This window comes from Alosa alosa, chromosome 12 (genome assembly GCF_017589495.1).
Source record: "Alosa alosa isolate M-15738 ecotype Scorff River chromosome 12, AALO_Geno_1.1, whole genome shotgun sequence".
NCBI lineage: Eukaryota > Metazoa > Chordata > Actinopteri > Clupeiformes > Clupeidae > Alosa > Alosa alosa.
Genome location: NC_063200.1, coordinates 8,940,343 through 8,952,111, shown reverse-complemented (window position 1 = coordinate 8,952,111; position 11,769 = coordinate 8,940,343). Strand labels below are relative to the sequence as shown.

The 11,769-nt window shown below is 42.3% G+C and overlaps 1 protein-coding gene across 1 annotated transcript in view; it reads right to left on the bottom strand.

Moving 5' to 3' along the window:
- The window catches only part of ptpn13 (protein tyrosine phosphatase non-receptor type 13), a 51,333-nt gene extending 42,232 nt beyond the window's left edge, over nt 1–9,101 (bottom strand). Inside the window, 2 exon segments of the mRNA XM_048258733.1 lie at nt 1,688–1,807; nt 8,690–9,101. Of these exon segments, the coding sequence (XP_048114690.1) occupies nt 1,688–1,802 (115 nt within the window). The 5' untranslated portion in view covers nt 1,803–1,807; nt 8,690–9,101.
- Between the last annotated feature and the right edge of the window lie 2,668 nt (nt 9,102–11,769).

Sequence of the window (11,769 nt, the reverse complement as noted above, 5' to 3'; positions counted from 1 at the left end):
ACAGCTTATGTACAGTTTGTAGCCCAGGGCACATTAAAATACCGTTTCTGCAGGCCAATACAACTAATCCAAAAGAGCTTTTTTTCCCCCATGGGAAATTGCTTGGCTTTAATGACAGCACATTATGGGCTGTCTGGAAATCAGTGATCTTGGCTGTCAAAAACAACAACATTGAAACAAAAGGCATAAATGAAAGGCTAACAAGCAAACACAAATGTTGAGATGACTGAGGAAGCTAGTTTAGGATACAATGCTCAAGGTTTACATTTCACAGGCTCTCACTAAATACATGGCAGAGGACAAACTAAACCCACCTCCAAAAAGCACAGCAGCGGGAAAGAGGGTGATTTAAGTCTTCCAAAATATAGGAGCAGAACACTCAGTAGACAAAAAATGACAAAGGAAAGCAATATAAAAAGAAATGCCCAACTGACAAATTATTAATCTCATGCGACCATTAAAAGTATGAAAAGAGCATATATTAGAGGCCAGCCAAAGTGCTGTGAAATATTACCACACAACAGAATTATCATACAATAGGAGGACTTGTAATAAATAATTTTCCGCAGGACACATTCATGGGCAATCACTTCTTTGCCTATTGCTTAAATAATTCTTGGATTATAGTCAGTCTATCGTTATAGTAAAGATATTTTATCAACCGTCTCTGGTTATAGTCAGTAGGATTTCAGTTTATAAGACAATGAGTCAACAAGTGACCAATTCAACACCTTTACAATCAAAGACATCTTGTGGTGAAGACTTGGGTTTACAATTCTCCAGCAAGGTTCAAGGGATAGGGCTCTGAGGGAGCCAACACAGTGACCAGTGAAATTAGCCAACAAACAAGAGTTCAGTGACCAGTGAAAAACAGAGACAAAGCTTCTTATTGGATATTGCTCCATAACAGTTACAGTATAACACAAAAGCACTCTTTGAAAGTGTGCAATGGGAGCTCTGCTGTAGGCTACAGACTATACGACTGTAGAATCAAATGGTTGTTCTGAATGCTGTTGTAGGGAATGGTGCTGTTAACAAAGTTTCAACTTGTATAGCTGTCGTAAGTCGCAGTAGCAAAACTAGCTAGCTTCTGCCCGTCTGATATTGTACACTACAACCTAAAATGGTTTGCTTAGAACAACCTATAATAACAACTCAACAATTTGCAAAATTACACAATATGATTTATAAGGATTTGATACAACTCCCTACAACTGATATGCAATTCAGTTACCACAGATTACAATATTTTTCATGTCTTTTGCCTAAAAGCACAGCACAAGTACGGTAGCTGCTATTTTACTGGTATATTTAGTATATAACACTGAGGTGAAATCAAATATCTTTTACTGAGCACAGGCTTGCTGTAATGTGCTGACGGGGCAGCATTTCTCAGAGACGGGAGTACATTAAGATTCACTTGATGTTCCAAAAACATTTAATCTGGATCTAGAGCAAAGCAAAGCAAAACTCTGCCTGGCAGAATTCTTAACCCCCCTAGCTATTTGCTCAAACTGCTGCAATCAAACTGCATTGCTGCCTTCTCAATCTATGAGTGCACTCATACTGATTCATTGTTGTCTGTTAGAGAGGCTGTGCGAGAGGCTGTGCTCCCTGTGCGGCGGTGCGGTAGCTGCTATTTGACGTGCTATGTTCGGGGCCATGAGAGAGACGGTGGCATGCTCACCTCTGCGCAGCAGCTCGTGCAGGCTCTCGGCGCTCTGGCTGAGCAGGGCCCACACCTCCTCCTCCTCCAGTGGGCCTCCTCGCACCTCCAGCGCCTCCACCAGGGACACGTGCATCCTCCCTACACCAACACACAAACACGCTTGTTAGAGCACAGCATAGATAGATAGATAGATAGATAGATAGATAGATAGATATATAGATATACTTTATTGATCCCTAGGGGAAATTCAAGGTCACAGTAGCATACAGACAACACACACACACATTCAATAACAGCAGAAAAAGTAAAAGTATATAATATAAAAAACACAACTAAGCAATAAGGACTGTAGAAGATAAAGAATATACTAAATATACAAAATGCAAATTATACTAAATAAAACTTAATCAAAATCAATTCTAAAAAACAGTATCCACATAATGGGTGAATAATCAATCAGGTGCGCTTGCAATGACTAAAGCAGGGACTGAGCCTGTGGTTCTCAGTGCATAAGGTAAGGTAAGGTGCTCTGTGTGAATGAGTGTCATGGTGATGGTGCAAATGAGTAAGTCAAACAGTGCAACAGTGCAAGAATAAAGTCTATATATCTATATATAAATAACTATATTAAGAAAGGTATGTGGCATGGAGGGAGGGGTTGTGCATATGTGCTAATACAGCACGCAAACAGTGAGGCAGAAGACAAATGTAAAGTGACTAGTGGACAGACAGTTCAAGACATTGGAGGTGGTGAAGAGGCAGACCGACTATGCGGAGAAGTCTATTTCTCCTCTTCCCTTAAGTGATGCAACACACACACACAAGGGCATAAACACTGCAGCAGGAATATCTCTAGGACTTATTGCCAAACATATGGCACTAGGTACATTTTTCATTAATGAATTTAAACTGTTTCCACAAAAATTCTAGAAAATTGCAATAAGCTGTGTACTGTACTCATAGATCAGACAGATTTTGTATGAGCCAATGGCATTACATCAGTGTAGTGTTGGGGGGCAATAATGGAAAATATCCTGACACCATTATTTCTGAGCTCTTGCCAAACAAAAAGGAATTTATTGAGATAACAAGGGATATGAGGTTGTGACTGGTTGTGAGTAGTCATGTCTACGAATTGCTGCCATCTTGACCAGGACTCCCTAGCAGAAGAGACACTGTGTCTCAATGGGACCTTCCTGGTAAAATAAAGGTTATAATAATAATAATAATGACATTAAACTTACTGCCTCCTAGGCATTCATTAAAAAAGTATTTCTAAACTAGCTAATACAGGAGGAATTATCGTAAATTGTAAATCATATCACATCATGATCAAGTTAGATAATCTGCCCTAATACCAATGACTGTATGGCTACATACAGTCACAGGAGATGGAATGTGACAGATATGTGCCTAAATGTAGATAATGTTTTAGATATTCAGTGAAGGATGTTCCACAGAATGTCAGCGAAATATCACCTGAAAAACAGATTCAACTTCAAAGGGCATTACAAAAGCACCAGTTTGTTCTCAAAAGCAAGTTGATACATGCAGCGATTCAAGGGAAAGGATTACGACTGCCGACCTTGTAACACACTTACACTCCAGAAAACAATGTCAACATGGACAATCCTACCATTTACCAGATACCATTCAAAATGATCACAGCCAATGAACCCGATAATACCTCTTCAGCAAACAAACAGTAAATACAGTTGGCTTGAGACAGAAGAGGGGAGGATTGAAAAAGGAGAAAGAAAAGGCAGTGATTTGATAGAGAGAGAGAGAGAGGAAGACACTCTGGCTGTCCTTTGCTTGAAAGAACACTCCAGTTGATGTTTGTTCCTACTCTCCACGGCCATGCCAGTCAGCAGCAGTCTTCTGCTGAGAGCCAAGTCACATGTAGGAGCTAAGCAGCATGCTGCTGCCACTGGACACGGGGAACGCGCATACGTACACACACACACACACACACACACACACACACACACACACACACACACACACACACACACACACGCACACACGTGTGCGTGGGGCTTTCATAAACAAAGGCCATACCTTAAGGGGAAACAAAAAAAAACTAAGCACAATTCGGATCTTTCAAGTGGTGGAGTCAATTACGAGAAGTTACTTCCTTTATCCCTGCTGGAGTCAAGAGTTTTCCAGCATAGATATAAAAGGTTCAAGGAGAAGGCTTGAGACTCAAAAGTTTCATAAAAAGTGGGATCATTTATTGTGGTTTCTGCTACCTGACAAGCCAGCACGCTGCACAGTCAGCAGGCAGCTCTCTAGCAATTGTCAGGACTCCTCCAATTATGCTCCCTAAGCAAGGCCATTAGCACAGAAGTATGAGGTTGGTAGACTTGTTACGTGTACACATAAACAATCTTTACAATCTGCCAGTGCATAGACATTGTGTCTGGACATTTGATTCCCACTTTTCTATGCTCTCCCACGCATAGTGACACACATTCAAACAAATGCACCAAGCACCTTGCCGTGAAATGCCCTCCTCATTATATCACAAAATCTCTCTGTCACACCCCAGCTGCTCGGACAAAGACTCTAAAACCCTGGAAATCCCAGTGTCGCATGGCGCAGCCCTGTAGTATAGGAAGCCCCGCATTTGGGGGATTAAATCTGACTAGGCAAAAACTGTGGCTACATAAACATTTGTGTGCGAGTCTCGTTTCAATTGAACTGTGGAGTCAGACCCTCAGGGGGTTGGGATGTTACTATGCTGAGGGGATCAACAGCATGTGCGTGAGTTTCAGGCTCTCCAAAGGGTTTAACACTGTTGTGCCATCTCTGAAATCCATCATTTCTGTGGTTCAGAAAATATAAAACAGAGGGGGGAATCTCGCAATTTGGATGGTGAGCCAGGGCCAGTGTGGTTAAGAAGCATTGATCAGGGGCCAAGTGCTGAGAGAGGCTTTGGTCCCATTTCACAGCAGAAAATGAGAATACCAGCTAAATCCAGCTGAACAGACCAACCCATCCAGATTATAAAATAATAGTACATCCAGAATTATTCATATCGTAATTTTATTACATCCAGTTGCTTCATTGACGGTCACTAATGGAACAGCACACAGCCTTGAAATGGTCCGGTGAATCAAAGCTGAGTTGGGCCCACATATATATGCAGGAATGTGCATTCAGGAGCGACCATGGCTCAGGGAGTGGCAGGCCTGATTGAGGGGTGGATGGGGGTAGGTTGTACACCATCAGCCCGCGCTGTTACCCACCAGAATGGGGTGAGTCGGTGGGCTAGTGTGGGGAAGACCTCTCGGATGATTGTTTCTACGAAACCGCCCCCCTCCCCCCGCCCTCCCCTTGTTATTTCAACAGAGCCCAACACTGGAATTCTTTTTATCCCCATAGAGGCTTCTGCAGAGGGCAGTCCCATTCCCATTGGTACATTGCAGAGCCTGATAATGAGGTGGGGGGACTTAGAGGGAGCAGCCCACAGCAGGCAGACCCCCCCCCCACACACACACACAGCCAGCCAGACTCAACCCACTTCACACACACGACACACACACGAGGGGTTTGTTTCCAAGGTATTCCCATACAACATACAAGGCCAAAACACAAACAAAGAAGCTGGTCAGGTCTTTGCTATATTTTTTTCTCTCCTTGTCACAGGGTGCTTTGAGGCAAGGGTTTTAAAAGGCATAATCTGTAATGCGTGACTGGACTCCAGGCTTTGGGCAGAGGCATGTTGTGATTTCTGGTGAAGGGAAAGTGCTTTGAGTGACAGCCGAGGAAGCCGAACCCCCCCTTTTAAAAAAAGGTTCCTGGAAGACTGAAAAGTGCTCAAGAGTTATTGGTAATGGACTATATGTTTAGCCTAATGCTTTGCTTTATCTTCAAAGTAGTACGGGCTTTCTCAGTTTCTCCCATGGACCTGCTGCGTTGACACAAGGTCTCATCACTGTAGAGCTTTCCATTCTCCCTCACGTCTTTGACATTCATGGATTCAACGGGTCTCTTGCAAAAGTCAAAACAAGCTATTGTTTCAAAGCTGCTAGACACAAACATCTCACACAAAAAAATGCAATTTTGTCTGAGTGCTCAGCTTGAGGCTGCGTCTGGTAAAATCATCTATAAGCAGCAGAATGCCAAGCTGAGGTGGAAATCTCTCCGGGCGAAAGTCAGGCCAGGAAATGTGAAATGGCAGCACACTCATCCTGAACTTCTTTCCCAGAATTATTGCAAGCAAACTATCAATTCAACCCCACGACACATGGATGCTAAAATGGTATATGGGAACATAAGGAACTGATTATGTGAGAGTAGTATCACATCAAGCAGAGGCAGTCATATTTCAGTTATGTAATGCACTTCCAGTGTAAACAGTTTTGCTATGAGTATTTTTTCCAAAGTAATTCCTGTCACTTACATGTACTTTATAGTGTAAACAATGTGGCATCATTGCAGGGAAATGAGGAAGTCAACTGCATTCCACATACCAGATAATGAAGCATTTTTGCTAAGACTAAGAAGCTAGACCAACAAGACAACAGTGTGCCAACTGTTCACAGTAATATTCCACTTGTTTTCATTAACCATCACTTTCATGTGGGAGTGAAACCTTGAGAGATTTCTGTTACATTGAATCAGTGACTGGAAGGGAGAGTGAGAAAGAGAAGTCGCTTCAGGGAAGACTTTCTCCACATTCTCATGTGGTCTACGGCTCCTGGGTGTGTGTTTATCACTGCCAATTCCTCGCCAGGTCTATCCTCCCTCCCCTCTCTCCTCTCTGAGCTCTTGCCCAAACCCTCATTGGCTTAAGCTCACCCGCCCATTCCTGCTAATCACCCAGTTGCCATGAGGACCGTGACATGCAGTGCATGGTTTTGCTAAACCACTCATTTTTTCCCTCACTGATTGAACCCACCCTGCCCAAACACACATGTGCGTACACACACACACACATTCACACACCTCCATCCAAACCCCCTTTTACCCCAGTGGTGCCATTATTAGCCTTCAGACAAGGTCAAGACCCCAGAGCCCCAATCTACAATGTTTTTTAACTTTCCTATTACCTTTTAGATACATTGAAGCATACTGCTACCTACCTAGCCTGCCCTGGAAGCCAGCAGAATTAATCCTGCCCACAAAAATTTGAGTTCAGGAAATTCTGAATAGAATTCGACTGGCTGTGCCAGGATAAGTACTATACCTGGTGCCTTTACGCCTATACCTGGTGTCAAAATAAGATTGATTGTCTTCTCCAAATCGTGACATAAATTTCTATTACACATCAGGTTGGCTTTGGTGCTGAGGTCAGAGCTCACATCTCCAAAGCTTTGTGACTCAACCTGTAATAAATGACATGTTTGTCAGGTAAATATAGCCTACAATTTGTCTGTGTAAGTCTCATCTTCAACAACAGAAAAACTCTGTATACCCAAAATGTGGGATTGCACACCATTGCACCACAAAGATCAGCAGTGGATTTGGCATTTCTTCTCTCAAATGATGTTGGCCATGGACTGGTTTCACTGTAATAAACTAATCTTTGTCCTATCTCATAACCAAAAAAAGTCCAAAATTGATGCACCATTGTAATTGATAATTCAGCTGATGCCCCCTAGAATAGAATCAGAATTCGTTTAATTGGCCAGGTTTGCGTATACAAACAAGGAATTTGACTCTGGTGCACTTTTAAAGCCACTTCCAATCCTGCAGACTACTAGGTTCCCAGGACTAATCACTGGCACTTCTGGCAGGCACCAACATTTTCTAACTAAGAGTTTCTAAGAGTTTCCAGAGGTGAGACCAAAAAAACAATGGGCTTGTTTGAGAACATGTATGTGGACTGGAGGAGAGACATAAAAAGGGCCTGAGATGAGTTCAAATGATATGTGTTTGGGATCTCTAGATCAACAAGCATGAGTGATTCATCTGATTCTTCCAGCATAAATATTGTAGGTCACTGTATGGTGAACTTCATTGGACAGTGAAGGGTCGGCTGTTTTCATAAGGCCACTGTAAGCCTAGCATGCACCACAGCATGTGTCTTGCTATCGGAGTTTCACCTCTCCATCATTCATCCTCTGGCCAATGCTTAAGAACAAGACTGACCAATTATATTGAAATGAGACTTCAGCAACAACATCTTAGAGTTATCTTATCCATCATAACACATACTTATAACCCAAGGAGAGTCCACTTGAAATGCAGATTTTTTTTGAATGCATAAACCTATCAGAAACCTATTGTGTAGTTTAAAATGCTCAGAATTATCAAGTGGGGAGTATTTTTTTCATGGTGGTATGTACTGACCCCTGGCTCTCTTAGCACTGGCTCTGCAGAAGCTTGGAACCAATGTCAATCTCAAGACTGTCTGCACTTGATCTTGGCCAGAATACACTTCTTAGAATAGAGTATCAGACAACATGCTGTGCTACTAGCCTACAGAGATACACAAGTTTTAATGTTGAGGGAAAAGATACACAAACTCTCAAAAATCCCAGTAATTCACTACACCACTACAAGAAACTGATGGTCAGTCAAATTCCTTTTGCGCACAGTGCAGGTAAATTAAGAGGAGCAGAAACGCTGGACACGCACAGACTTTACATTTCGTGGTGTGCAGACGACCAAAACAGCACACATTAAAATGTAGTCTGCGCCACGAATTCAAGTTGCGCAGCTGCATATTTTGTTCTCCCCCACCGATACCTTCTTCTCAAACTGTTGCAGAGGCTCGCGTTCTACTACGTTCACTGACATTCCTTCCTAGTCCGAATTGCGCAAACATTTCTTTTGTTGCAGCTCAATATATCTTATTTTAAACAAAGTCTAAATTGGGAATCACTTCTCTTTCACTTTCAAGGCAGATTTTTTTCGGTCTCTGTTCAAAACTTTTCCAAAACGATATCAAACTACACCTAGAGAAACGACGCTAGCCGCCACTCTTTTAGCCAAAGTTATAATAGAACCGCTTGAAACAGACGCTACCCTTCCCAGACTGTTTGTTTACAATATACTAGGCGAACTTACCTGGAAGTTATGAAAACTAAGCTTCCACAAGGTACAGGCTGGTGCTCCAACTAGAAAAGTGCCAACAGGCAAGTAGGTATGGCATCACATCCACAATGAAACATCTTAAAACAGGAGGGCAGGATTGTCGAAATGGCAACAGGTTTATTTCGCAAGCGCTACTACTCCTCGGCCATTCGGTTTCCCATCACTTCCAAATTATGCAAACTCCGCGGGAATCCAGGTAACTAAAAAAGAAATAAAGTAGGCTTACACAGTTATGCTAATGCCGTAAAACCGATTCGTATTAAACCTGTGAGAGAACGATTTCTGTGTCTCTCATTTGACGAACAGTAACCATTATCCTCCGAAATGCACTCTCTCCTGTCTGTTCGCCCGGGCTGACTGGGAGTAACCAGACACCTTTCTACCGCCGCTCATTGGCTCTGTGCTGCCGAGCAGGAACCGTCACATAAGTAACAAGAGGCGTCACTATAGAAACCCTCTACCGGGAGGAAAATACCACGAAAAGTTGTTATAGTTAGAGGTATAGGTCTCTATGGTTTTGCGGAGATTACAGTGTTCCGGTCGGCGCGTTGGGGCACACGCTCTGTTTTCAAGCCGGTCGATTACTTTTAGTCCAACAATTTATCAACAATATCAACAATATCTTTCCAAGTAGCATGCAGGTTCTTTCTCAAAATTAATATGGCAAAACAATTGAGTCTCACTCTCCCCCTTCAGGACATTTGTATGTAATATGTGAAGAGCTGGGTGGGAATGTAAAATGTACTTTAAGCAGGACTGAGGATAAGCAGTGATTTCTGGCATATATAAGGTAGTACTAGTTGTCTAGGGAGGGCAATGGTTAGAGAGAAAAAATGGAGTATTCTTATATTTTTGGCCCATCCAAACTAAATCTTGAGGCCTGTGAACCTTTCAAAAATTCAACTCATTATTTCAGGATAAATGCAACACTAAAGTTAAATTAGTTAACAAGATATTCTCCCAAAGCAAGTTTAAGGAAACAGAGGACCTGCAATAAAGCGGTGTGTCCACACCGATTACATGACTAGCAGGGGAAAAATGAAGTTTCACACCACAAATAGTAGGGTACAGAGGAACAAAATGTCACCCTCAGCTTGCTGTTGAGCTCCAGCCTCAACGGTTTCTCTCTCAGAAACATAATCCAGAGCCCCAGAATGCTCGCTATTTTAAAACACAGACCACAACATTTTTTGCATTAGGCCTCAGAATGAGAGAGGGAGGAGGGGGAGAAGAGGCAACCAGTAAATGTGAACGCGACTTCACCAGCGGTCAAAGTTCTTCACCAAGGGTGAGCCCAGCACTAGTAAGACAACAATAACTGTTATTATTTGTGCACTTCAACCCACACAATGTCTTCAGTTTACAGCTTTAGTTTACAACACTCTTTATCTCTTGCTAGGTGTACGCAGATCTGTATAATGTACAAGTAGTGGGAGAGATGAGGAAGAAGTTCTCCCTCGTGTGGTTGTGTGTCAAACCTCAGGCCTTTTGTAGAGCTGAGTGCAAAAGTTTCACATGAAAACCACATGTATCTGAAGGTGTCTACTGAAGGCAAGTGGCCCTGCCTCAACAGTGGGGTGGAAGCCCCTTGGGGTCTGGGCGGCACACACTCGGCCACGAGCCAAGGTCAGTAAAACCTCCACAGGGATGCCGGAAGGAAGAGGGGAGAAGGAGAAGGGGAGGGGGAGGAGGAGGCCTGTCTAGATTGGTGGGTTTGGTAATTGCTGGCTTTGGCTTTGCAAATGTGCTTCCTACTGCACTTTTGTAGCAGCTCAGAGGGGGAGAGCAAGGGAAAACGCATGAAAATGGATTCCCAGAAAAAGGTAGCTGAAAGAGTGTTTCAGCGGAAGACCTGCAATGGAATAACTATAGCACGTCTGTATTTGGACTGTTGTAAGCTGCTGAACAGGCCTTTACTGTTCTTGCTCCATTTTGCTCTCTCAGCGAAAATAAAAATCTCGACAAAGTTTAATCTTGTGGACCTTTCCACCAGCTGCACACATTTCTCTGACCACAAGCTTCACGGGCCAGTTTTACAGACACATGTTGAGGACAGGAGGACACATTTCTATTAGCGATGTCATGAAAATCATATTTGGGATATTGTCTTCCACAAACATCTAATGTGTTTATTTTAGTCCCATATGTTTTATGCTTAAAAATCCCTCCACTGGCAGAAAATACATAACATGAAATTAATTCACACGTATCATGTGCATAGCCTACTGTTTTGAACATTGTGTTGGGTACTTGGAGAACATATTGCAATCATTAAAAGGGTATGATGTAAAAGGCATTGGCCAGTTCAATTTGCCAACTCTACCTTTACTGGCTTAATGCCTCTTGAGTGACCCCCAAACTACATAACATACTATGCTATTCCATGTTTTGTCTATTTTCAATAAAACAAAGAACAAAGTAAGGACAACTACATTAACCATTGCCAATTACGGCAAATCAGATATGGTTACTTGAGGTTGTCAAATGCACATGACCACAGTATCTGTCCTCAATATCAGTTTCCCTTGATTTCTTAAAGAACTCCTTTTTCAGGAAGTTGTTCTGCCTCAAGTACTTCCTTCCCTTGGCTGCTTTTGCTGACATTTCTGATGCACTTTCCTCCCTCTAGTGGGCTGGGTATGTCATGACAATGTTAAAGCTACTTTTTTGTGGCAGACAAGTGGTATGTGACATTGTAGTGTTTATGCAGTTTCTTAAGTACATTTTATGAAATGAATATGGAATGTATATGAGTAATTAAAAATAGCAGAGGCTATCACAGTGGAAAATTCTCTGTTGTCAGGGATGCAATGAGTTTTATCTCCATTTATTGGTTAATAGGTCCTAAATTGTTTCTTGTAATTGTTTTCTCAGTTTCTCAACAAACCGATCTGTTTTTGTCCCTTACACCACATTCCACACTAGTACTAAGTTACTATTCAGTGAAAATGTGTGGTGTGCATCTAGATCCAGTTTCTCAAAAGCTAAAAAAAATGACTTTAATATTATCTTATTAAGTTAGTCAAAACAGTTCCTGCATGACAGACATTGTC